This window comes from Martes martes (genome assembly GCF_963455335.1).
Source record: "Martes martes genome assembly, chromosome: 1".
Taxonomy (NCBI): Eukaryota; Metazoa; Chordata; class Mammalia; order Carnivora; family Mustelidae; genus Martes; species Martes martes.
Genome location: NC_137888.1, coordinates 200,115,881 through 200,143,258, shown reverse-complemented (window position 1 = coordinate 200,143,258; position 27,378 = coordinate 200,115,881). Strand labels below are relative to the sequence as shown.

The following is a 27,378-nucleotide window of genomic DNA, read 5'->3' as shown; positions in this document are numbered from 1 at the left end:
GGTCAGATGTGCACACACCCTGTTGTGTCCCAGGGCAGGGTGAGGCGACGGCCATCCCACAGCCCAGACTGGCAGCACCATAGCCCATCTGGTGGGCCTTTGGGTAGGGACATTTCACCCACTCCCATGCAAGAATATTTAGGACCCTGAATGGTCCTTTCCCCTGCTTCTTGACCCAAAGCAGCCCTGCAATGTCCTATTCCTCTAGTCCCACAATTAAGGGGATGCTACTGGCTTGTCTCATCCCCTCTCACTCCCAGTCATCTGGGATTGGGGTTCAGGAGATGCTGAAGACAGATGGAAACAGCAACCACAGAAATGACGCTCAGAGACATTGCCTGAGGCACCTGTCTGGAGACATCAAGGTGAGAGATGTTTCCTCTCTTCCCTTCTCAGGGGAGAACCACAGTGCAGGCCGAGGAGTGGGGCAGCGAAAGACTAGAAGGCAGTATTTCTGAGCTCTCCTGCTCTCTTGTGTCTGAGGAACTTAAGGGGGTTGGAAGTAGTCTTTGATCTCCCGCAGGCATTCCAGAGCCTTTCCGGAACTTGTTCATGAGGCCAAGAGTAACTCTTGCTGGGGGAGGCCTGGGCTTTGGCATGCTGGACAGGCCAGCGTCCAGCAGCAGCTGCAGCAGCTGGTCCCTTGGGCTCTCAGGTGTCGGCTTCAGGGCACAGCTTAGTGGGGCTTTGGGACTCATCCTCAGCTATCCAGCCTGGCTCTCCAGAACACAGTCACAGACAGGCCTTCACCTACTTAGATTTCTTTCCTGTCCACAAAGAGAATAAAATGTGTCTAGGGTGGCCACACAGGCAGAGAAAAAAGGAGCCTTTAACACAAGCTCCTGTGTGTACACCCTGCCAAGAGGCCATGGTGATCTGGGGAAACTCAAAACATGGGCAAAGCAGGAGAGAGGCTGCCAAGAAGAACCACCACAACTGAGACATGCAGCCTCAGCCCCAAGGTACTGTGTCCTTCCAGAGAAAAAGGAAGAGGAAAGGAGCCAAGCCTGCTCTGGCATTCCCGCACAGGCTGCACAATGACCATCCTTTATGGGGTTCAGAATGGCCTCGCCGTGATCTGACCTGCTCTCCAAGTTAAAATCACCCTCTCTAGCCATGAGCAGCAGGCTGCAGAATCAACAGAATCAAGGGACCCAATGACCCTCATGCTAACCTCTAACCTGCAGCCAGGAAGGCTGGTAGGTAGGCCGGCACCCAAGCGCTCTTTCTTCATCCCACGGTGCACCTACCACATCCCCGCCTGGAAGCAAGAGCACCCTCCGCCTTGCTGGGCTGCTGCTGTGCCACACCTCGGGTGGCCTAACCTCCAGGAAATGTGAAGACATCTCTTGCGACAGTGCCTATGTGCTGCAGGTTTCATCAGATTTTCCCAGAGGAAAGAGCATTCACTGCTCCCAGGGTGATCTGGTGCTGACGAACGGGGTCTACAGCTCACGTGACCTTTAAGATCTGAACAGGGGTCTCAAGAGCCGGAGTCCTTTGAGTTCAAGCTGTACCAGTGCCCCATTCCAGGGACAATAAAAGATAAGCCACTAAACAGAATGCAGGTATCTAATAAAACTACTAGAAGCTGTCTATGACCCACACTTCGCTTTCTGCAGGCAACCTGACACTGAACAGGAGGGGGGACCCTGCCCTGGACAAAGAAGCTTCGCAGGTTAGAAGAGGACATGGAAGCTTGTGCCCTAGGACCACAATATCTGGTCTCTTAGACAAAAAGGCCCAGAATCTGTGGATCTGTTGAAACAAATTTTGTCATTTTAGGAGGCTAACAGACTTCATTTAGCTTTGCAAAATGTTTCCTAAGCCAATCAGATTTTAAGAAAAGCTGTTAAAAGACTCCTTCGAGATGACATGACAAAGCTGCTGGTTTGGGAAAGTACATGGCACTGAGAATGGGACAGTATCTAAGGCTGGTTTTCCTCTTCAAAGAAAAACCTCGTGACTGCAAAGACATGAGGAACCTGTAGCGCCGTGAGAAGGTGGGACCAGAGGAGGTAGCAGGTTTTCAGAGGGGCTCTCCGGGGAACCACCCTTCCTGCCCAGCTGCTGAGCGAGCTGACTGATGGCCACAACCATGAACAGGAAAGGAGGGGAGGAAGACGCCACTCATTCTTCCCGCAGGGTTTGGCTCAGAGGTTTTCCCCCAGAGAAGCCTCCCTGACACCACCATCTCCCTTTGCACCAAGGCCAGGTCACATCTGCTGAGCATGACATCCAATGGCACTGCGGCTATCTGTCTTGGATCCAGATCGTGCTTCTGAGGAGAGAGATGATATGTGCGTCACTAGGCTGGCACAGTGCTTGGCATATGTTATGGCCATCTTTTTTTTTTTTTTAAAGATTTTATTTATTTCTTAGAGAGAGAGAGAGACAGTGAGAGAGAGCATGAGAGAGGAGAGGGTCAGAGGGAGAAGCAGACTTCCTGTGGAGCTTAGGAAGCCCGACACGGGACTTGATCCCGGTCCTCTGGGATCATGACCTGAGCCGAAGGCAGTTGCTCAACCAAATGAGCCACCCAGGGGCCCCTGTTATGGCCATCTTTACTGAAGTGCTATAAAACCCACTTGGAGCTCTCCCCTCAATTTCTGTTACACCGGGCTAATGTGTCAAAACCCCTCTCTGGTCTTGTCTAGGCAGGTTCTGCCTACAGATCCTGCTCCTGGCCCACGGCAGCTGAGACCATGTCTCTTGGGCTTCCTGTTCAGGGAGCAAACTCCTTGCAACAAAAGCTATCAGCACTAAGCAGTGTTCTTCAAAAAGTTCCTATCACCTTGTTGAAGTGGAGGAAGTACAGGGCTTTCCACAAGGACCTGCCAGCTGTAATACCACTTATCAGCTCTCCACACCAGTGTCATCATCTTGGAAAAAAACCAGGACATAACCACCCCCGCTAAGGATGTCAGGCACCAAATGGAACAGCACGTGTGAAAGGGAAAGTACCAAAGGACCTACAAGCCAGGAGTCAAGGAAGATCAGTCCTCCTTGCCTTCCCATCAGCCCAGTCCTACCCTAGCCTCGCCAACCCCTTTCCCAGGACTGACGTTCAGCCAGGAGCACCTGTGGGATATAAGGCAGGCTTGGCAGCATCTGGGCTGTGTTGGTTGTTAAATATCGTATCATCACATCTGCCTCTTCCCCAACCTTCCAGCCCATTCTAATTCACCCAGAGCCGAGAAGGGGTCCTCCAAACTTAAGACCGTAGCCATCTTCTAAGGTTTTCATACCAGAAAACCTCACGTCATAAAACCAAGAACTGTCTGTTCTGAAACACTTGTGTAAGAGCAAATTACTCATTCAGAGGTAAGGCCCGACTGCACCCAAGTAGCTGCTACATGTATCCTACATTCCTGGTCCAGGACGCTGCCTGGTCTCACCTGGTGACACCCAATCCCCAAAGATGAATGGCAAACAGGAAACATCCTTCCCTTTTCCTGTAGCTAGAGTTATCTCTGTGGACAGGGAATCACAACTACCATTCTTCAACTCAAACTGACCACATAGCATACAAGTTGAATTTAATGTACTTGTTCACCAAGTATTTCTTACCACCTTCCCACCTGTGGAGGCCAAGGATTTAGTGCACGGGAAGCTCAGTCCCACCACCCCCAAAAGAAGGCAATACCGGGGATAATAACCATGAGTGTCCCCACGAGCTGCTCCAGAAATCAGAATAAAAGAGAAAACACTTTTAGTGGAGACGTGGCAGAGCTGCAGACAGATTTTCAAGAAAGACAGTCCAGTGGTTCTCAGCATGTGGTCCCAAGCCTGGGAACTTGTCAGAGATACAAATTCCTAGACCCAGCCCAGACCTGATGAATGAGAAACTTTGGGGTGAGGCCCAGCAGTCTGTGTTGCGCATGCCTCCAGGTGATTCTGTTGCTAGCTCAGGTTTGAGAACCACGCAGGCCAAGCCTTCAAAAGATTTTGAAGGATAGAGATGACTTTTAAAAAGTACAATCTTGAGAGATTTTTAAAAAGATAATTAACTTAGAGGGAAAAAAACCATACACACAGGATCTGGCTTCTACTAATATATGTCCTACAGAATGTAGCTGTATCTTATCTTTTACAACACAATTTAACAAAAGTTAAGCATCGGTACAAAAACATTGAACCAGAAGAGAGGGGAGTCCGGGTAACAGAGTGCTTCGGGGGCAGGCACGAGAATCCCTAGGCCTAGTATCCCTGCTTATTAACGGTGTAGACCACGCAAGGCCCCAATCCCCCACCCTCCTTTGGTTAAATGGAAATATAATTGGACTGCTTCCCAAGGTTATTATGAGGATTGATGAGATTAATTATATGCCTGAAGCACCCAGCAGGAAATTCTCAATGAAAGATACTCATCTTCCTTAGTCCTAATTAGAGAAGAACTTGGGATCATTAACAACTGACAGCGAGCTCAGTCCTGAACCATCCTTCCAGCACAGCACTGAACGCATCCAACAAACGTCAGATGTACAAATAGTGTGGAAATCCTTCCAGGAGCAAGGATAACACACTGGGCTCTTTTCATGACTGTCAGTGTTTTAGAGGCAAAAAAGGCTCTCGGACACCCTTTTACACCAAACCCATCCTTTTCATGTCATCATCAGCTGTAGCCTTCGGCTTCTGTGAGGCTCTGTAACAGAAGGACAGTCGTGAACCGAAGGCGGCTACGGCAGGCACGACAGCAGTCAGGGAGCACAGCAGGCCCTGAGAATCAGCAAGAGGTCAGAAACAGGCTCCTTGTGAACACCAGAAAATGACTGGAGAGCAGAGAACCAAGTCTCTGTGTGAGCCTGCACAAGGGTGTCCAAGGACTGTTCAAATGGATTTTGTTTTAAAACATTCAAATGCTCCTGCTCTTGACCAGGTACCAAAATGAAAGTGTCACTGTGGAGAAGGAATATTAGAAGATCATGCCTTTCAATTATCTTCCAGTTTCTTAGAGGCATCTAAATATCATTTTGAAATAGACTACTAGTGACACGAACAAATCTGGTGAATGCCTAGGCTGGGGCCAGCCTGAACTGTTTTCAGTCTAATGGCTAAACACCTCAGGACTCGAACTCTCCACCCACCAGCTCCAATGAGCCTCCAGTTTCATTGTGTAAAATGAGTCCAAGGGCTGCAGAGCAACCAGGATTAGGAAACCTACTGTCCCAACACAGTGGCCTACCATATCCAGCGCAACTCAGAAACATACCAGCAGGCTACGATGCAGAGCCCTGTGAAGAGGATGATAGGGATGGGGTAGGATGCACAGAGCAGCCCATGGTTGTAGAAGGCCTGAGATATCTTCTCACGCAGCCTTTCAGTCAGGGTCATCCTCAGCTGAAGTCACCTTGCTGCCATCCCGGAAAGTGACCATGGATCAGCCTGGTGTGCGCTGGACAGCACTGACAATGGACACCATCGGCTGGTACCTGGCAAGAAGGGAGACAAGTCAGAGAGTCCTGGTTTGGCACACTGGGGCTGCTGGGGAAGGTAGCTATGATGCCTGGCTGGAGATGTGTTTGAGGATGCCTACATGCAAGGTCCGGAGACATCAGTCCCAACACACACACACACACACACACACACACACCCTCTGGTCAGCTCAAACTGTGGGCAGTTTCTCAGTCAGTCTAACCTAAGAGCCAAAAACTGCCCCTCTAGCTCTGATGATGAACTCTCAACCCTCTCCCATACAGGCATTTCTAAAAGACCACTCCCCTGAGAGGGCACTGTTCCCACAGGTGACACAGGAAAGAACACCGGGGTAGCAGACATCACCTTCAGCTGCTCTCTGACAAAGGGGCGTTCTGGACATCCTCCCCACCTTTCTCTGGGCACAGATCAGACTGAAAGAAATCCTTGGGATTTCCAGAAAAACTTTACATAGGCCTGACCCTCAGAAAACACATTCTTGCACAAAGAGTGTTTCACTGGTAAGGAATGTTCAGTAGAGTTAGCCTTTAACATAAAAAACACCAAAAAGCCCAGGCTTCTGACAGAAAACACATTTCATGGTGGCAGCAGCATTAGGGGAAGCTACTGCTCCCAGTCAGGCAGTTGTTCCTGGGACACAGTCGTGTTGCGGCCTGCCCAGCCCGACTCCTTTGTGCCACAGAGGAACCACCTCCCTTCACAGGATTGGGCCTGGACACGCTGTCAGTCAAGGTGCCCCTCCCTGACCCACACCAGGCCAGGTGGTTGGGCCTCTGTCCCTGGACTTTGACTTCTGAGCAAAAAGAAATAGGAACTAGATGTGCTGGTGCTTATTTAACCCCAACAGGTTCCTGCTCCCAAGATCATGGCTCCTCTGATGTGAGCACCTTCTGAAGACGATGCTCAGCAGCTTTTCTTTCCAGTCTGTGAGCCACTGTATATCCTTCCAATAAATCCTCTTTCTGCCTGTGTGAGCCAAAATTAACTTCTGTTGCTTCCAAGTAGAAAACCTTAAACCAGTAAAATCAGAATAGAAAACTCCAGTAAAGGCCCAGGGATCTAGAATTCCCTTCATTACAAGCTCTCCACTGTTACCCTAAAATATAAATCCGTATCTCCTGCTCCATGTTGCCGTTTTCTTCGGTCTGTGTTATAGGGAACATGCCCAGACTTGTGTCCTGGCTTGATCAGGCTCACTGATGGAAACCTAGGCCAAAGAGGTGACTCTCCAGAAGCGTCAAGACCAGAAAGGAGAGGCCAAAGGAGTCACAGCACAGCCAACTCACAAGAAGATGAATGGCTAACACTCTTTCCACCTTCCAGGAAACACAAGCTTTAAGTGCATATGCAATTTTCAGCCCAGCAACCTTCTAAGGATATAGAACGCTCTGTGGGTCAACTCAACAGGCTCGGGATAGAGGAGCCTGCAGGTGGCAGCTGCTGGCCCCAGCAGCACAGCTGTTTTGGGTAGCTCAGCCATTCACAAGGCTCGCCTGGAGCCCGGCATGAGAGTTGTCTAGCAGAGCACCCACTGGGGGCGACCCGCACTAGTGTTCACCACCCAGCAGACACAAGGACCCCGGGAAGCAGTGTTTCTGCTCCTGCGCCCTGGCCCTCCATCCTGCCCCTGGGGTGCAGGTGGGGACACACACACTGATGAGATGTTCACCTGTGGTGAGAGAGACACTATCACAGGGATCCCCAAAGACTGAAGGCCAGAAACCAACTGTCTCTTCCAACCTGTCCTCTGGCAAGTCTCACATCTCTTCCCTCAAGTGTCGCAAAACCAAGCCCTCCAAAAAATTCTGATTTTGTGATCCCAATCTCCTTCTCTGCCTCCTCTGTACACACATCAGTAACATAGGAGGGGGAGGGGCCCCACCTCTGCAGTCCTGCTTTCACCAGTGCAACTAGAGAAGAAAAAAACAATCTAATTCACTTCCAGTCTGCAGCCAACACAACTCTCTCTGCCATGATCTTAATTTCAGCTCCCACTGACCTTAATATTACCAGTTATACTAATTGTTAATTTTCAGTGCTCGCTTCGGAGGCACATACACTAATTGTTAATTTTCATAGCACCCAGAAAACAAGGCCAAAAAAATGCAAATTCTAGTTTATTACACAGCCAACCTACCTGAACCTACCAAGAGGAGACATTATTCATCTCTATTCCACTGTATACAATTTTAATGCAAAACGACTCCAAAGCAAAATTTGTATGCGATCCAAAAACCTGTTTTTCCTACATTGCCCCATACTTATAGGTTTCTTCAGATCAAAATCTACAGCTCTGCTTCCTGAATTTAAAGAGATACAACATGGGATGCCTGGGTGGCTCTGTCATTAAGCCTCTGCCTTTGGCTTGGGTCATGACCCCTTGAGTCCCACATGGGGCTCCTTACTCAGCAGGGAGCCTGTGTCTTCCTCTGCATGCTCTTCTCCCTGCCTGTGCTGGCTCTCTTGTTCGTTCTCTCTCTCTCTGACAAGTAAATAAAATCTTTTTTTAAAAAATAAAAATAAAAAAAAATAAAGAGACACAACAAGTGGAAAGGATGGAGGCCCGGGAGGCCAAAGCGTACATTACATGAAAACATAAACAATCCCACTGCCTGCCTTTGCCGGAGACCCCACTATAAGCAAAAACAAAGAAGTTCGTTATTAGACACCTAAATTATAGAGTTGTCCACATAAAGAAAAAAACTGCTAGAACCAGTCAGAACAGCCCTGAGGAATTCTATAGAGGACAAGCCTGGATCAAGTCAGACACTCTGGCTCAGAAAATGAAGGGCCCTAGGAATGGAATGCGTCCACCCCTGAGGACAGAGCAGGGAGGCAGGCTCATCCCACTCTGTCATCAGCTTGTCTGAGATCCCCACAGTTCTGAACAGGCCCCGAATGAGAAAATACATGTGAAACTTTCAGAAAAATCCACATATATACATTATCATAAATTTTAAGTGATTATCTTTTTGTGCCTATATTCACGAAACACTCAACACTTAAAATTCTCTTCAAACAAGTCACACTTAATAAGAATCAACCAAGAGGGGCGCCTGGGTAGCTGAGTGGGTTAAAGCCTCTGCCTTCAGCTCAGGTCATGATCCCAGGGTCCTGGGATCGAGCCCCACATTGGGCTCTCTGCTCAGCGGGGAACCTGCTTCCTCCTCTCTCTCTGCCTGCCTCTCTGCCTACTTGTGATCTCTGTCTGTCAAATAAATAAATAAAATCTTTAAAAAAAAAAAAAGATCAACCAAGAAAAATAAATGTGCCAAAGACCCAAGAGAGATGGAGGTAATAGGAAAAAAAGACATAAAAGAAAAAAAAAAACTATATAGACTACAGCTCTGTCCCACAGCTTTTCAGGACTGTTTGTTAGAAATATTCACCATCTCCCCCAAGCTTCAGCCACAATGGACCTATCATGCTTGTCTTTACCACAAAGGTTTACTGACTATACCATTTCTCTGGAATAAACGCCTAGAAGTGAAACTGCTAGGTAGTATGGCCCGTTGAGATTTTCTAAGAAACTGCCAAAATACTTTCCAGAGTGCTTGTACTATTTTATATTTCCACCAGCAGCATATGAGATTTCTTCTCACTTGCCATCATTTAGAATCATTTGGTATTTCCATTGTTTTTTATTTTGGCGATGCTAAGTACGTACTGATAACTAATTGGGTCTTAAAATACATTTCCCTAAGGACGACTGACACTGAACACATGCCTTTCAGCCATGTGTCTATGTCTTAGGATGTTACATACATGAGATCATGCCATTTGCAAACAGTGTTAGCTTAATTTCTTCTTTTCTTACCTGGACACCTTTTATTTGTTTTTCTTATAAAACTGTCTTGGCTGGGGCGGCTGGGTGGCTCAGTGGGTTAAGCCTCTGCCTTTGGCTCAGGTCATGATCCCAGGGTCCTGGGATGGAGCCCCACATCTGCCTCTCTGGTCAGCGGGGAGCCTGCTTCTCCCTCTCTCTCTGCCTGCCTCTCTGCCTACTTCTGCCTACTTGAGATTTCTCTGTTAAATAAAAAAAAAATCTGGGGCACCTGCGTGGTTCAGTGGGTTAAACCTCTGCCTTCGGCTCAGGTCATGATCTCAGGGTCCTGGGATCGAGCCCTGCATCGGGCTCTCTGCTCAGTGGGGAGCCTGCTTCCTCCTCTCTCTCTCTCTCTCTCTCTGCCTGCCTCTCTACCTACTTGAGATCTCTGTCAAATAAATAAATAAAATCTTTAAAAAAATCTTAAAAAAAAACTGTCTTGGCTAAATAAGGTTGCTAAAGTAATTAAATAATACATAAAAAAAAACAAATGCATTAACATTTTAAAAAATGACTTTAGAATCTCAGTATGGTAAGACGAAAAAGTTCTAGAAATCTATTTCACAACAGTGTGAAATACTAACACTACTAAACTGTACACTTAAAATGGTCAAGATGGTCAATTTTATGTTATGTGTTTTTATTACAATAATAAATTTTTTTTTTAAAAGATGGTCTTTTTTGTCTTGGCTAGAACTTCTACCACAACGCTGAATTGCAGTGGTGAGAATGAATCCTCATCTTAACCCTGAGCTTAGGAAGAGAACATTCAGTCTTTTACCATTAAATATAATACCACATCAAAGTTTTTCACAGACGCCTTCACCAGGCTGAGGAAGACCTCTTCTGTTCCTAGCTTGAGAGGGTTTTTTTTTTTTAGTTTTTTTTTTTTATTATTATTAACGTATAATAATACATTTGTTTCAGGGGTACAGGTCTGTGATTCATCAGTCTTATGCAATACACAGAGCTCACCACAACACATACCCTCCCCAATGTCCATCAGCCAGCTACCCCATCCCTCCCACCTCCTTTCCTCCAGCAACCCTCAGTTTGCTTCCTGAGATTAAGAGTGAGAGGTGGTCTTTTTGTGTCTTTTTTTTTTTTTTAAAGGATGGGGGCAGAAGGAGGGAGAGGATCTTATGTAGGTTCCGCACTCTGCAAAGCTGTGTGGGGCTTGATCTTACAACCCTGAGATCATGACCTGAGCTGAAATCAAGAAGTCAGATGCTTAACTGACTGAGCCACCCGGGTGCCCCAAGAGTTGTTTTTTTGTTTTTGTTTTTGTTTTTTTTTTTTGTTTGTTTGTTTAAAAGATTTTGGGGTTTTTTTTGACAGACAGAGATCACAAGTAGGCAGAGAGGCAGGCAGAGAGAGAGGAGGAAGTAGGCTCCCCGCGGAGCAGAGAGCCCGATATGGGTCTCGATCCCAGGACCCTGGGATCGTGACCTGAGCCGAAGGCAGAAGCTTAACCCACTGAGCCACCCAGGAACCCCTTGTTGTTATTTTTTAATCATTAAAGGGTATTACGGTTTTTTGGTTTTTTGACAGTCTTATGGTTTTTTACTTAATCTTACTAATAAGGTATATTACAAAGGCTGAGTTGTTGTATTCATGTTGAACCAACTTTGTATCACTGGGTACAATCCTTCTAAATGTTGGTCATCCTGGTTTGCTAAGGGATACTATGTCTATATTCATAAGGGATACTGCTCTGCAGTTTTCCTTCTTTATGTCTTCTTTGTCTAGCTTTGGTATCAGCATAATGCCAGCCTCACAAGATGACTTGGAAGTGCTTCCTCCTAATTTTTTGGAAGAGTTCAAGATAAATCTTTAAACATCTGATAGAATTCACTAGTGAAGCCATCAGATATTGGGCTTTTATTAATGGAAAAGCTTTTGTTGTTGTTTTATGTAGGCTCCATGCCCAGTGTGGAGCCCAACACCAGTACTGAACTCACGACCCTGAGATCAAGACCTCAGTTGAGATCAAGAGTTGGACACTTAACCAACTGAGCCACACAGGCACCTGTTTGTTTGTTTTTTAAAAGTGGGAAATTTTAAGATTAACTCAACCTCTTTCCCTGTTTCCTGCTACTCAGATCTTCTATTTCTTCCTAGGGCACCTGGGTGGCTCAGTCAGTTAAGTGTTCAACCCTTGATATGGGCTCAGGTCATGATCTTAGGGTTGTGAGACTGAGCCCTGGATCAGGGTCTATGCAGCCTGCTTGAATTCTCTCTCCCTCTCTGCCCTTCCCCCAACCCCTTTCTTTTTAGTCCTCTTAAAAGAAAAAAAAAAAAAAAGGTGTTCTACTTTTAAAAAGATTTTATCTATTTATTTTAAAAAGAGAGCACGAGGGAGGGAGGCGCCCCTCTATTCCTTCTTTAGTAAGTTTTCTTTGTATGTTTCAGGATCTGCCCATCTCATCTAGGCTAACTAATTTACTGGCATCATATTTATTGTTCATAGTATTTCCTTACAACCATTTTTACTTCTGGAAGGTTGGTAGTAATGTACCCACTTTCATGAATAATTCTAGTAATTTGAATCTTATTTTCTTGGTCATTCTGGCTAAAGGCTTGCCAATTTGGTTGATCTTTTATTTTTTTTTTTTTAATTTTTTTTTTTAAATTTATTTATTTGTTAGAGAGAGAGCGAGCGAGCACAGGCAGACAGAGTGGCAGGCAGAGGCAGAGGGAGAAGCAGGCTCCCCGCTGAGCAAGGAGCCCGATGTGGGACTCGATCCCAGGACCCTGGGATCATGACCTGAGCCGAAGGCAGCTGCTTAACCAACTGAGCCACCCAGGTGTCCCTTGGTTGATCTTTTAAAAGAATCAATTTTTTATTTTACTTACTTGGTTTTCCTATTCTCTGTTCATTTGCTTCTACTCTAATCTTTATTCTTTCTTCCTTCTGTTTGCCTTGGGCTTATTTGTGCTCTTCCTGTTCTGGTTTCTTAAAGTAGTTAATAGTTGAGCTTATTGACTTGGTATCTTCCTTCTTTCTTAATACAGGCATTTACAGCTGTAAGTTTCCCTCCAAACACTACTTCAGCTGCATCCTGTAAGTTTCCGTATGTTGTGATTTTTGTTCTCATTCATCTCAAAGTATTTTCTCATTTCACTTGTGCTTTCTTCTCTGATCCACTGGGTATTTAGGAATTCTTGAGATATCCTTATATTCTTTCAATATGAGTCTTAGTCTGATAAGTTTCACTGAGTCTTTGTAGCTTGTCTCTTTTCCTTTTTTTTTTTTTTTAAGATTTTAAAATTTATTTATTTGACAGAGAGATCACAAGTAGGCAGAGAGACAGGCGGGGGTGGGGGGGGAGGCCAGGCTCCCCGCTGGGCAGAGAGCCCGATGTGGGCTCTATCCCAGGACCCTGAGTTCATGACCTGAGCCGAAATTTGAGGTTTAACCCACTGAGCCACCCAGGCGCCCCACTTGTCTCTTTTCTTATTCTTTTCACAAACGCTTTGACAGAATCAAAGTTTCTAATTTCAATGAAGTCTAATTTACCCACTTTTTTCTTTTATGGATCATGCTTTACTTGTCATGTGTAAGAATTCTTCATCAAGCTGCACTTCTGAAAATTTGAAAATTTTCTCTGATTTTTTTCCCAATGTTTTTATAGTTTTACAACTAAATCTATGATCCATTTGAATTACTTTTTGTGTAAAATGTGATGCTTAGGCCTAGGTTGTTCTCCCCCTCCCTCCCTGGCCCCATGGATATCGAATTATTCCAGCACCAACTGCTGAAAAGACCACCCTTCTTTGGCAAATCCAATGAATTGCTTTGGCACATCTTAGTCTGTCTGAGTTTCTATAACATTTGAAAATACCATGCACAAGGTGGCTTAAACAACATACATTTATTTCTCACAGTTCTGGAGGCTGGGAAATCCAAGATCAAGATCATAGCAGATTACATTTCTGGGTACAGCCCACTTCCTGGTTCATAGAGGGCCATCTTCTGTGTCCTCATATGGCAGAAAGGAAGAGTCAAAGCTCTCTGGTGTCCCTTTTATGAGGGCACTGATCCCATTTGTGAGGGCTCCACCCCTACTACCTAATGACCGTCCAAAGTTCCCCACTTCCTAGTAGCATCACACTAGGGTTAGGATTTTAACATGTGAATTTGGGGGAGTCACAAACATTCAGTCAAAAAGTGAGTCTATTTCTGGGTTTCCTGTTCGGTTCCAGTGATCTATGTGTCTATCGCTCTACCAATACTACACAGTTTTGATTACTGTAGCTATAAAATAAGTCTTGAAATGGGTACTATGTTTCCTCCCATTCAAAACTATTTTACCCGGGGCACCTGGGTGGCTCAGTGGGTTAAAGCCTCTGCCAGGTCATGACTCAGGTCATGATCCCAGGGTCCTGGGATCGAGCGCAACCGGCTCTTGGCTTGGCAGGGAGCCTGCTTCCTCCTCTCTCTCTGCCTGCTTGCCTGCCTACTTGTGACCTCTGTCTGTCAAATAAATAAATAAAATTTTAAAAAAACCCCACAAAAACTATTTTACCTACAGTCTTTTTTTTTTTTTAAAGACTTTATTTATTTATTTGACAGAGAGACTCAGTGAGAGAGGAAACACAAGGGGGAAGTGGGAGAGGGAGAAGCAGGCTCCCTGCTGAGCAGGGAGCCTGATGTGGGGCTTGATCCCAGAACCCTGGGATCATGACCTGAGCGGAAGGCAGACGCTTCACCAACTGAGCCACCCATGTGCCCCAATTACCTAGTCTTTTTCATGGATTCCCCGGGAAGTTCTAAGTTGATTATTATGTCATCTGCAAATAGGGACACATTATTTCTTCCTTTCCATAACTTCTTCAGTTTTCTGTACCACTCCATCGCCTCTCCTTTGGCAATTTCCATAACATGAAAGCTAAGCCCTCTCTTATTGTCCCATAACTCCCTGCAGCTCTGTGTACTTTTCCTCAGTTTAATTCCTGCTGGGTTGGACTGGATCATTCTCATTGTTCCGTCTTCAAGTTAACTGGCTCTTCTATTATCCCCACTCTGTTACTGAGGTCATTACATGAATTTTTAAATTTAGTTTTAGTTATAAGTTTTCCAATTTAAAATTTAAATATGTAATTTTCCATTTGTTTCAAGAGTGTTCACCCTCAATTCTTTTTTTTTTTTTTTAAAGATTTTATTTGCTTATTTGACAGAGATCACAAGCAGGCAGAGAGAGAGAGAGGAGGAAGCAGGCTCCCCGCCGAGCAGAGAGCCCAATGCGGGGCTCAATCCCAGGACCCTGGGATCATGACCTGAGCCGAAGGCAGAGGCTTTAACCCACTGAGCCACCCAGGCACCCCCACCCTCAATTCTTAAAGGGGAGTTTTAATTATAATTTAATTCTACTTTCTGCCTGAATGTCTTTGATAAGCCCAACATCTGTATCATGTCATGGTTCCCATCTGTTGACTGTCCTTTCTCCTTAGGAGAGTAAGATTTTCCTGACTCTTCATATGTGGAGCAATTCTGGATTTCTAGATATTACGCTATTATTAATCTGGATCTTGTAAGGTTCAATAGAAAATGTTGGATTTTTGTTTGTCTTAACAGTAATTAACTTGAGTAGGCCCAATCCACAAGCTCCTACCCATCTTTTGTGGGCTGTGTTCTAATGTCAGTTTAGTTCCCATAGCTCTTGCAGTACTACTTTGATCTGTCCCAGGCATACCCTGCAGTGGCCAGCAGAGGACTTGGCAGTAGTCTGCTCTTCGGTTGGGTCTTACTAGGCTCTCAGCATACTGTTCAGAGTCAGATGCACCCATGCTATTTCACAGGAGAGCCCAGGAGTTCATACACAATACTATGGGTTCCCTTTGTTGAGTTCCTTCCTCTCTGCAATCTTCCTGACACTTTCCAGCTCCCAGTCTTCTGGGTAGAAAGGGAAAGCTTTAGCTTCTCTGCTGAGCACCTACCACAACTGTGATCGCCTCTAGTAAAGCAGTGAGAAGAGACAAAAACAAATTCAGTGAATCTCTCTCCGTGCTCCCGGGACCATAATCCCTCTAAATGAAAGATTCCTCTCCAGTCTGGCTGCCCATGTCACTGCTGCCTCTGCTGCTACAATATCTCACCAGGGCCAGGGCAGGAGAAAATGGTGGGGGGGGGGGGCAAACAAAAAAAACAGAGATTCTCTTCCTCTACCTCCATTCCCTGTCCCACAGGAATCCCCTTTCCTGCTCCCGAGACTAGAAAGAGGGGGGTTCTCTTAGACCTTCTTCTGTCTGCACCCAGTGCCCAGTTCCAGGTTTCGTGCTACCTTTGAGTCCAGGCTGGATGGTATTCTATGGAAACAAAAAATAAAAATAGTTTCCTTCCCCAATCCATCTGCTGTCATTTATCTTCCAGAGTACTCAGCTGATCCAGGGATTTTAGTCAGATTCAGTCAGAGAAAAAGGACAGAATGTGCTTACTACATCTTGACCAGAATCAGAACCCTTTCATTTCTTAATGTAAATATCTTCATAAATTCCTGGATTCTTTGCCATTAAAGAATCTTAACTGCTATATTACACCTATTGGCATCTTTCTGTCAATCTTATCATCCCATTGTGAGATGGGGTGCCTTACTGTGTTTATCAAGTTTTCCACACAGAGCATGTACTGTTTCTACAGTCTGAAATAATGAAATAAAGGTTATAGGCAAAAAATGCACAGCAGAAAATTGGAGGGAAATGTTAGTACTGGTTGTTGGTCTTCATATGGCATAAGGTATGTGGAGAGATATTTCAAGTCAACTTTCTGTACTTTTACATTTTTTATGATGAGTATTGCCTTTTTTTTTTTTTTAAAGATTTTGTTTATTTCACAGAGAGAGAGAGAGACAGAGAGAGAGGGAACACAAGCAGAGGGAGCATGAGAGGGAGAAGCAGGCTTCCTGCTGAGCGGGGAGCCCGATGTGGGGCTCGATCCCAGGACTCTGGAATCATGACCTGAGCCGAAGGCAGATGCTTAACAACTGAGCCACCCAGGCACCCTGAGTACTTACTTTATTTTAAATAAACTTTTTAAATTTAGCATAAAATATTGCAAAAAAGTATACAAATTATAAGCATACAGCTCCATGAAAGTAAACACAGCCATTAATCTAAAAAACACTCGCATCAAGAAATAGAGTATTACCCCAAAGTTCTCCATTAGCAGCCACAATAGTGATTGCTTTTCAATTATAAAAGTAGTACACACATTTATATTCAAATAGTTTTGGAATTTATTTCTGATTTTAGTTACTGTGATGCTTCTTTCTTTATATGTTGTCAACATTTATATTTAGTTTTTAAACTGTTACAAGGGGCGCCTGGGTGGCTTAGTCATTAAGTGTGTGGCTTCTGCTCAGGTCATGATAACAGGACCCTGGGATCGAGCCCCACATGGGGTTTCCTGCTCAGGGGAAGCCTGCTTCACCCTCTCCCACTCCCCCTGCTTGTATTCCCGCTCTCATTATCTCTCCTTTTCTGTCAAATAAATTAAGTATTTAAAATAAATAAACTGTTGGGGCGCCTGGGTGGCTCAGTGGGTTAAAGCCTCTGCCTTCGGTTCAGGTCATGATCCCAGCGTTCTGGGATCGAGCCCCGCATCGGGCTCTCTGCTCAGCAGGGAGCCTGCTTCCTCCCTTCTCTCTGCCTGCCTCTCTGCCTACTTGTGATCTGTCTGTCAAATAAATAAATAAAATCTTTTAAAAAATAAAAATAAAAATAAAATAAAATAAATAAACTGTTATAAAAATCTTCTGTACACGTTGATTCTAAAACGTGATAACTATTTAAAAAGCATTTGGAGGGGCACCTGGATGGCTCAGTTGGTTAAACATCTGACTTTTTTTTTTTTTTTAATTCAATTTAGTTAACATATATTATTAGCTTCGGGGGTAGAATTCAGTGATTCATCAGTTGCATACAACACCCAGTGCTCATTACATTAAATCCCCTCCTTCATGCCCTTCAACCAGATACCCCACCCCCCCCCACCTCCCCTCCAGCAACTCTCATTTTGCTTTCTAGAGTTAAGAGTCGTTATGGTTGGGGCGCCTGGGTGGCTCAGTGGATTAGGCCGCTGCCTTCGGCTCGGGTCATGATCTCAGGGTCCTGGGATCGAGCCCCGCGTCGGGCTCTCTGCTCAGCGGGGAGCCTGCTTCCCCCTCTCTCTCTCTGCCTGCCTCTCTGCCTACTTGTGATCTCTCTATCTGTCAAATAAATGGATAAAATCTAAAAAAAAAAAAAAAAAAAAAAAAAGAGTCGTTATGGTTTGCCTCCCTCTCTGTCATCTTATTTTATTTTTCCTTCCCTTGCCCTACATTCATCTGTTTTGTTTCTTAAATTAAGCATCAGACTCTTGATCTCAGCTCAGGTCTTGATCTCAGGGTCATTGAGGTCAAGTTCTGCAACAGGCTCCATGCTGGGCGTGGAGCCTACTTTGAAAAAAAAAAAAAAAAGATAAAAAGTGTTTGGAATATCTGATAATACAATTGTCATTCACTGGGAAAGCCTCAGGATCCCCAGCATGCTGACAGAAGATATTTCTCTCCCAGGGCCAATGAGTCAAGACTGGAGATGGTGATTGTTTCTTCAAATGCAAAGATAGCAACACAAGACACCCAGGAACAGGAAATCAAGGAAACAAGACATCACCAAAGGAACACAGTAATTTTCCAGTAACTGACCCCAAAGAAATAGAGATCTGCAATCTACCTAATAAAGATTTCAGCTTAGTGAGCCATAGGGAAACACAGAAAGACAATTCAATGAAATCAGTAAACAATACACAAACAAAATGAGAAGCTTAACAGAGAGAAAGAAATTATAAAAAAGATCCAAACAGAAATCCTGGAGGTGAAGAATGCAATGAGTGAAATGAAAAATGCAGTAGAGAGCACCAAAAACAGATGTGATCAAAGCAGAAGAATCTGTGAAGTCATAGGTCACTTGAAATTATCTAGAAGAGAACAGAAAAAAAAAATAACAGAAGAAAGCCCATGTGAATTATGAGATACCATCAAAAGAAACTATCTAAACATTGTTGGCATCCCAAAAGGGAAACAAAAAAGGGACAGAAAACTTATTTAAAGAAACAATGGTGGGGGTGGGGGGGAGACAACGCCCTGGTGGCTCAGTGGTTAAGCATCTCCCTTTGGCTCAGGTGGGATCAAGCCCCATATCTGGCTCCCTGCTGAGCGGGAAGCCTGCTTCTCCCTCTCCCACTCCTCCTGCTTGTGTTCCCTCTCTTCTTGTCTCTGTCAGAAAAATAAATAAAATATTTTTTAAAAATAAATAAAAATAAACAATGGCTGAGGCCTTCCTAAGTCTGGGGAGAGATTTAGACATCCACATTCATAAAGCTCATAGGTCCCCAAAAAGATCTTCTCCAAGACAAACTATAATAAAGCCATCTAAAATCAAAGAGAATTTTTCAAGCAGCAAGAGAACAAAAATTCTTCACATACAAGGAACCCCCAAAGGCTATCAGTGGATTTCTCAGCAGAAACACTATATAGGCCAAAAGAGAGTGGGATGATGTATTCAAAATGCTGTAAGAGACTGACTGAGGAAGATGACAGAGGAGCAGGAGGGCCCTAGGCTTGCCTGGTCTCACAAATACAATTAGGTAACTATCAAATTATCCTCAATACCCCAGAAACTGATCTGAAGACTGACAGAAAAAACTCCAAAACTAAAGGTAGAGAAGAGACCACATCAAAGAGGACAGGAAGTGCAGAGATGCAGTTTGGGAGAGAAGTGGATAGTGGTTACTGCAGTGGGGAGGGAACCATAGGTAAGAAGGACAAGAGACAGACTAGCACACGCAGGGGTGCATAGGGAAAACAAATCCCCATAGCAATTGCCTTGCAAAGCAAAACAGTCTGAATCTTGTGTGTTCTTGCAATGACTGGGGCCTAAAGCCTAGAGTTTTAAAGATCAGCATGTTTGCCTCTGGAAGGGCTGAGAGGACACTGGGCTACTCTTGAGAAGAGGCAGGGCAAATAGCCTGCTGACATATAGCCTAGAAACAGTGATCTGAAGAGTGCCTGGGGCACACAGTGGGGAGGTTAGTTGCTCATCTGGGAGCATGTCCTAGGGAGGCAGCATTCACAGAGACACCCCCTCTCCTGCCAGGAACATAGGAACTGGACAGTGCCATTTCCCTCCTCCACCTCTCAGCATAAACACAGAGCCACCACTAGGAACCAGTGTTGTGACCACATTCCCTACCTAATTGGCTTATACCAAGCTCCCTCCCACTACCCACTTCCCTGCACTTAAGTGGAACCACCCTCCCTAGTCATGCTTGCCTCAGTCCCAGCTCAGGTGGTGGGGGGCACCCTCCCCTAGATGATTGGCCCAAACCCCTGCCCACACCATGTCTCCCAACCCAGGAGTTCAGTGAGGCCTCAATTCCAGTGGCAGCAACAGATCTCATTTCACAAGCAGGCCAGAACACACCAAGTTAAAAAGTACAACATTCAGGCCAGGCACAAAACCCTGCCCACAACAGGCAAAGAAAGCCTCCGCAGACAACTAGCCTGAAGGATAGTGGCCAGGATACAACAGCAGAGCACACAGAGCATACAATGGAAACAGTCCCAGAAGTACCAGGCCTTCGAAAGAGGGACACTACGCTGTAGGGCACTACGTGACCTCTTCGTCATAAAGCCATTACACCCAAGAACAGGAGATGTAGCTGGCTTTCCTAACACAGAGAAACAGGCAAAGAGATTCACACAAAATGAGAAGACAGAGGAATTTGTCCTAGATGAAACAGGTTAAGACCATGGTCAGAGACTTGAGTGAAACAGATATAAGTAACATGCTTGATAAACAATTTAAAACAATGATCATGGGGCACCATGCTGGCTCGGTTGGTAGAACACACCACTCTTGATCTCAGGGTTATGAGTTTAAGCCCCACATCGGGAATAGAACTTACTTAAAAACAAAACAAAACAAACAAAAAAACCAAAAAACAAGTGCTTGCTTCGGCAGCACATATACTAAAAACAAAAACAAAAAAACCCTAAAGCAATGATCATAAGGATACTCCCTGGCCTTAAGAGTGGAGGACATCAGGGGTGCCTGGGTGTGGCTCAGTGGGTTAAGCCTCTGCCTTTGGCTCAGGTCATGATCTCAGGGTCCTGGGATGGAGGTCCGCATCGGGCTCTCTGCTCAGCAGGGAGCCTGCTTCCCCCTCTCTCTCTGCCTGTCTCTCTGCCTACTTGTGATCTGTGTCAAATGAATAAATAAAAATCTTTAAAAAAAAAAAAAGAGTGGAGGACATCAGTGAAACCATAAACACAGAGCTAAGGAACAACATAGCAGAGATAAAGGGCTCAATAAATGAAATGAGAAACACACCTGATGGAATGAACAGCAGGCTGAATGCAGAGAAACAAATTAATGACCTAGAATACAGAGTAATGGAAAGTAATCAAGCTTAACAGAAGAGAGAAAAAAAGAATTATGCAAAACAAGAACAGACTTAAGGAACTCAGTGACTCCATCAAACATAATAACATCCATCTTGTAAGAATCCCAAAAAAGAAGAGACAGAAAGGGAGACAGAGAATTTATATGAAGAAATAACAGCTGAAAACATCCCTAATCTGGGGAAGAAAACAGACATCCAGATCCAGGAGTCACAAAGAACCCCCAACAAAACCAACAAACACAGATCCACACCTACACATATTGTAATTAAAATGGCAAAATATAGGGCGCCTGGGTGGCTCAGTGGGTTAAAGCCACTGCCTTCGGCTCGGGTCATGATCCCAGGGTCCTGGGATGGAGCCTTGCATCAGGCTTTCTGCTCAGCGGGGAGCCTGCTTCCTCCTCTCTCTCTGCCTGTCTCTCTGCTTACTTGTGATCTCTGTCTGTCAGATAAATAAATAAAATCTTTAAAAATAATAATAATAAAAGTTAAAAAAATAAAATGGCAAAATATAGTGGTAAAGAAAAAATATTAAAAGCAGGAAGACAAAGAAAAACAGTTACATACAAAGGAAACCCCATAAGGCCAACAGTGGATTTTTCAGCAGGAACTTTCCAAGCCAGAAAGAAGTGGAATGATATATTCAAAGTGCTGAACAGAAAACACCTGAAGCCAAGAATACTCTGTCCAGGAAGCCTATCATTCAGAATAGAAGGAGAGATAAAGAGTTTCCCAGACAATGGGGTGCCTGGGTGGCTCAATTGTTAAGCATCTGCCTTCGGCTCAGGTCATGATTCCGGGATCAAGCCTTGCACTGGACTCCTTGCTCGGGGGGAGCCTGCTTCTCCGTCTCCCACTCCCCCTGCTTGTGTTCCCTCTCTCGCTGTGCCTATCAACTAAACAAATAAAATCTTAAAAAAAAAAAAAAAAAAAAAGAGTCTCCCAGACGAACAAAAACTACAGGAGTTCATGACCACTATATCACCCCAGCAAGAAATATTAAAGGGAATTCTTTGAGTAGAAAGGAAAGGCCAAAACCAATAGCATGAATGTAGGAAATACAAAAGCAATAAAAAGAAATATTTCTGTAAAAAAAAAAAATCAAACAACACAAAATAAAATAAAATAAAATAAAAACAAAATAAAATATGACACCATATACCTAAAACATGGGGAGGAGTAAAGAATGGGTTCAAACTTATATGCCCATCAACCTAACATAAACTGCTATATGGAAAAAATATAATTTACAAACTTAATGGTAACCACAAATCAAAACCACTAAGAAATATGCAAAGAATATAGAGAAAGAAATCCACATACAGTACTAAAGAAAACTAGCATACCCTGAAAGAAAGAATTGAGAAAATCTTCAGAAACCACCACAAAACAAGTAACAAAATAGTAACAAATACGTATCTATCAATAATTACTTCAAATGTAAATGGACTAAACACTTCAATAAAAAGACACAGAATAAGAGAATGAATAATAATAATAAAATCTACATACTGCCTACAAGAGACTTATTTTATAACTAAAGACATTTGCAGGCTGGGAAGTGAGGGGATGGAGAAACATTTATCATGCAAATGGATGTCAAAACAAAGTTGGAGTAGCAACACTCATATCGGAAAAAATAGACATTAATACAGAGACTGCAACAAGAGACAAAGAAGAATACTATAATGAAGAGAACAATCCAACAAGAAGATATAAAAATTGTAAGTATTTATAAACCCAACATGGGAACTTCCAAATACATAAAACAGTTAACAACAAACATTAAAAAACACTAATTGATAATAATACAGTAATGGGGGAGGCTGGATGGCTCAGTCGTTGAGCCTCTGCCTTTGGCTCAGGTCACGATCCCAGGGTCCTGGGATCAAACCCTGCATCAGGCTGTCTCCTCAGAGGGAAGCCTGCTTCTCTCTCTCCCACTACCCAGCTTGTATTCCGTCTCTTGCTGCCTCTCTGTTAAATAAATAAAATTTTAAAAATAGTAATAATAATACAGTAATACTGGGGGACTTTAACACCTCACTTACATCAATAGAGCATCTAAGCAGAAAATCAATAAGGAGAGATACTGGGTGGCTCAGTTGGTAAGTAACTGCCTTTGGCTCAGGTCATGATCCCAGGTCATGACAGAGTCCTGCATCAGGCTCCCTGCTCAGCAGGGAGTCTGCTCCTCCCTTTGCCTGTTGCTCCCCGACTTGTGCACGCGCGCGCTCTCTCTAATAAATACATAATCTTAAAAAAAAAAAGAAAGAAAGAAAAAGGAAAGAAAAATCAACAAGGACACAAGGGCTTTGGATGACACACCGGACCAGATGGATTTAACAGATATATTCAGGGCATTCCATCCTAAAAGAGTAAAATACACATTTTTTTCAAAGTGCACATGGAACATTCTCCAGAAGAGATCACGTATTAAGCCACAAAACAAGCCTCAACAAAAAGATCAAAATTATACCATGCATCTTTCCTGATCACAACACTATGAAACTAGAAGTCAATCATAACAAAATATCTGGAAAGACCACAAATACATGATGGTTAAATAACATGCTACTAAACAATAAATGAGTCAACTGAGAAATAAAAGAAGAAATGAAAAAGAATATGGAAACAAATGATAATGAAAACACAATGGTTCAAATCCTTTGGGATACAGTGAAAGCAGTTCTAAGAGGGCAGTTTATAGCAATACAGGCCTACTTGCTCAAATAGCAAGAAAAATCTCAACCTAACCTTACACCTAAAAGAGCTAGAAAAAGAACAAACAAAACCTAAAACCAGAAGAAGAAAGAATATAATAAAGATGAGAGCAGAAATAAATGATATAGAAACTAAAAGGAAAAAAAAAAAACAACTCAACAAAACCAGGAGCTGGTTCTTTGGGGGGGAAAAAAAAAACCAATAAAATTGATAACTCTCTAGCCAGACTTATCAAGACAAAAAGAGAAAGGACCCAAATAAATAAAATCACAAATGAGAGAGAAGAAATAAAAACAAACACCACATAAAAGAGATTGTGGAAAATTATATGCCAACAAATTGGGCAACCTAGAAAAAAATGGATAAATTATTAGAAACATATTAACTCACCAAAACTGAAACAGGAAGAAATAGAAAATCTGAACAGACCAATTACCTGCAAAGAAACTGAATTAGTAATAAAAAAAACTCCAAAGAAAGAAAAGTCTGGGACCAGATGGGTTCACAGGCGAATTCTACCAAGAAGAGTTAATACCCATTCTTCTCAAACTATTATTAAAAAAAAGAGGAAGGAAAACTTCCGAACTTATTCTATGAGGCCAGCATTACCCTGTTACCAAAACCAGATAAAGACACCACAAAAAAGAAGAACTACAAGCCAATATCCCTGAGGAACACAGATACAAAAATTCTCAACAAAATACTAGCAAACCAAATTCAACAATACATTTAAAAAAAATCAGGGGCGCCTGGGTGACTCAGTGGGTTAAGACTCTGCCTTTGGCTCAGGTCATGATCTCAGGGTCCTAGGATCAAGCCCCGAGTCAGGCTCTCTGTTCATCAGGGAGCCTGCTTCCCCGCCCCCTCCGCCCCCCGCCTGTTTCTCTGCCTACTTGTGATCTCTCTCTGTCAAATAAATAAATAAATTCTTAAAAAAAAAAATCATTCACCACGATTAAGTGGGATTTATTCCTGGGTTGCAAGGGTGGTTTGATATTCTCAAATCAGTCAACATAATACATCACATCAATAAGAGAAAGAAGATCCGTATGATCATTTCAGTAGATCCAGAAAAAGAATCTGACAAAGTACAACATCCACTCAAGATAAAAACCCTCAAAACAAAAACAAAAACAAAAAAACCCTCAAGAAAGTACGTTTAGAGGGAACATACCTCAACATAATAAAGGCCATATGTGAAAACCTCACAGCTAATGTCATCTTCAGTGGGAAATAACTGAGATCCTTTCCCCTAAGGTCTGGAAAAACACAAGGACATCCACTGTCACCACTTTTATTGAACATAGTACTGAAAGTCCTAGTTACAGCAAGCAGACAACAAAAAGAAATAATCCAAATCAGCAAAGTCAAACTTTCACTACTTGCAGATGACATGATACTTACATACAGAAAACCCAAAAACCTACACCCGAAAACTGCTAGAACTGATAAATGAATTCAGTAAAGTTGCAGGACACAAGTTCAATGTACAGAAATCTGTTACATTTTTTAAAAGATTATTTATTTATTTGAGAGAAAGAGAGTGCATGCATGAGCATCAAGGAGGAGCAGAGAGTGAGGAAGAAGCAGACTCCCCACTGAGCAGGGAGCCTCATGTGGGGCTCATTCCCATGACTCTGAGATCATGACCTGACCCAGATGTTTAACTGACTGAGCCACCCACACACCCTAATCTGTTGCATTTCTGTACATCGATAATAAAGCAGCAAAAAGAAAAATTAAGAAAAAAATCCTGTTTACAATTGCACCCAAATTAGACACATAATAATAAATATAATCAAAGAGGCAAACACCTGTAAGAAAGAAATCAAAGATGACACAAAGAAATGAAAAAACATTCCGTGTTCATGGATTGGAAGAATAAATATTGTTAAAATGTCTAAATTATCCAAAGCAATCTATACATTTAATGCAATCCCTATCAAAATACCAATAGTAGGGCGCCTGGGTGGCTCAGTTGGTTAAGCCACTGCCTTCGGCTCAGGTCGTGATCCGGGAGTCCCAGGATCGGGTCCCACATCTGGCTCCCAGCTCCATGGGGAGTCTGCTTCTCCCTCTCACCTTCTCCCCTCTCATGCTCTCTCTCTCTCTCAAATAAATAAATAAAATCTTTAAAAAAAATACCAATAGCATTTTTCACAGGGTTAGAACAAATAATCCTACAATTTGTGTGGAAATACAAAAGACCCCAAATAGCCAAAGTAATCTTGAAAAGCGAAGCTGAAGACATCACAATTCCAGACTTCAAGTCACATTACAAACCTGTGGTAATCAAAACAGTATGGTACTGGCACAAAAATAGACACATACATCAATGGAACAGAAAGAATACAGAAGCCAGAAAGAAACCCACAATTATATAGTCAATTAATCTTTGACAAAGCAGGAAAGACTATTCAGTCGGGAAAAGGACACCCTCTTCGACAAATGCTGTTGGGAAAACCAGACCACTTTCTTACACCATACAAAAAAATAAATTAAAAACTGTTTAAAGACCTAAATGTGAGGGGCGCCTGGGTGGCTCAGTGGGTTAAAGCCTCTGCCTTCAGCTCAGGTCATGGTCCCAGGGTCCTGGGATCGAGCCCCGCATCGGGCTCTCTGCTCAGCAGGGAGCCTGCTTCCTCCTCTCTCTCTGCCTGCCTCTCTGCCTACTTGTGATCGCTCTGTCAAATAAATAAATAAAAATATTTAAAAATAAATAAATAAATAAATTTGGGGGGGAAAAAAAGACCTAAATGTGAGACCTAAAACCATAAAAATCCTAGAAAAGGGCACAGGCAGTAAATTTCTCTGACATCAGCTCTAGCAACTTTTTTCTAGATTGGTCGGTCCCCTGAGGTAAGAGAAACAAAAGCAAAACTATACACTTTTGGGACAACATCAAAATAAAAAGCTTCTGCACAGGGAAGGAAACAATCAACAAAAACTAAATGGCAACCTACGGACTGGGAGAAGATATCTGTAAATGACATATCCTTTAAAAGGTTAGTATTCAAAATATATTAAAAACTTATAAAACTCAACACCCAAAAACCAAATAATCCAATTTACAAATAGGCAAGAGACATGAACAGACATTTCTCTGAAGAAGGCATCCAGATGGCCAACAGACATGAAATGATGCTTAACATCACTCATCATCAGGGAAATGCAGATCAAAACCAAAATAAGATATCACCTCATACCTGTAAGAATGGCTAAAACCAAAAGCACAAGAAAAAACAGGTGGTGATGAGGATGTGGAGGAGGAGGAACGCTCAGGTACTGTTGGTGGGAATGCAAACTGGTGTAGTCATTGTGGAAAAGAGTGGTTCCTCAGACCCCTGGAGATTCCTCAGAAAATGAAAAACAGAACTACCCAGTATCTAGCAATCACGCTAGGTATTTACACAAAAAATACAAAAACACTAATTCAAAGGGATACATGCATCCCTATTTTTATAGCAGCATTATTTGCTATAGCCAAGATATGGAGACAGCCCAAGTGTCTGTCGATAGATGAATGAATGGAGAAAGAAGCTGTGGTATATGCACGCAATGAAAAAGTATTCAGTCACAAAAAAGAGCAAAATCTTGCCATTTGCAGTAACACGGATGAAGCTACAGAGTATAATAATGAGGGGAATAAGTCAGTCAAAGAAAGACAAATACCATATAATTTCACTCATACGTGGAATTTAAGAAACAAAACAAAGGAGCAAAGGGTTAAAAAAGAGAGAGAGAGAGAGAGACTCTTAACTATAGAGAACAAACTAATGGTGACCAGAGGGGAAAGGGTGGGGGGAGGGGTGAAAAAGGTGATGTGGATTGAGGAGAACACTTGTTGTGATGAGCACCACGTGAAGCACCACGTGATTCAAATAAAAACTTAAAACAAAAAGCAAAAAACCCTACAAAGTGTTGCAAGAAAAAACTGCCAAGCCAGAAT

At 43.3% G+C, this 27,378-nt stretch overlaps 1 protein-coding gene across 1 annotated transcript in view; it reads right to left on the bottom strand.

Moving 5' to 3' along the window:
• The window catches only part of SCAP (SREBF chaperone), a 70,872-nt gene that overhangs the window by 28,917 nt on the left and 14,577 nt on the right, over positions 1–27,378 (bottom strand). The window contains exon 2 of the mRNA XM_080828402.1: positions 5,213–5,432. Within this exon, the coding sequence (XP_080684528.1) occupies positions 5,213–5,334 (122 nt within the window). The 5' untranslated portion in view covers positions 5,335–5,432. The remainder of the gene's footprint in view (positions 1–5,212; positions 5,433–27,378) is intronic.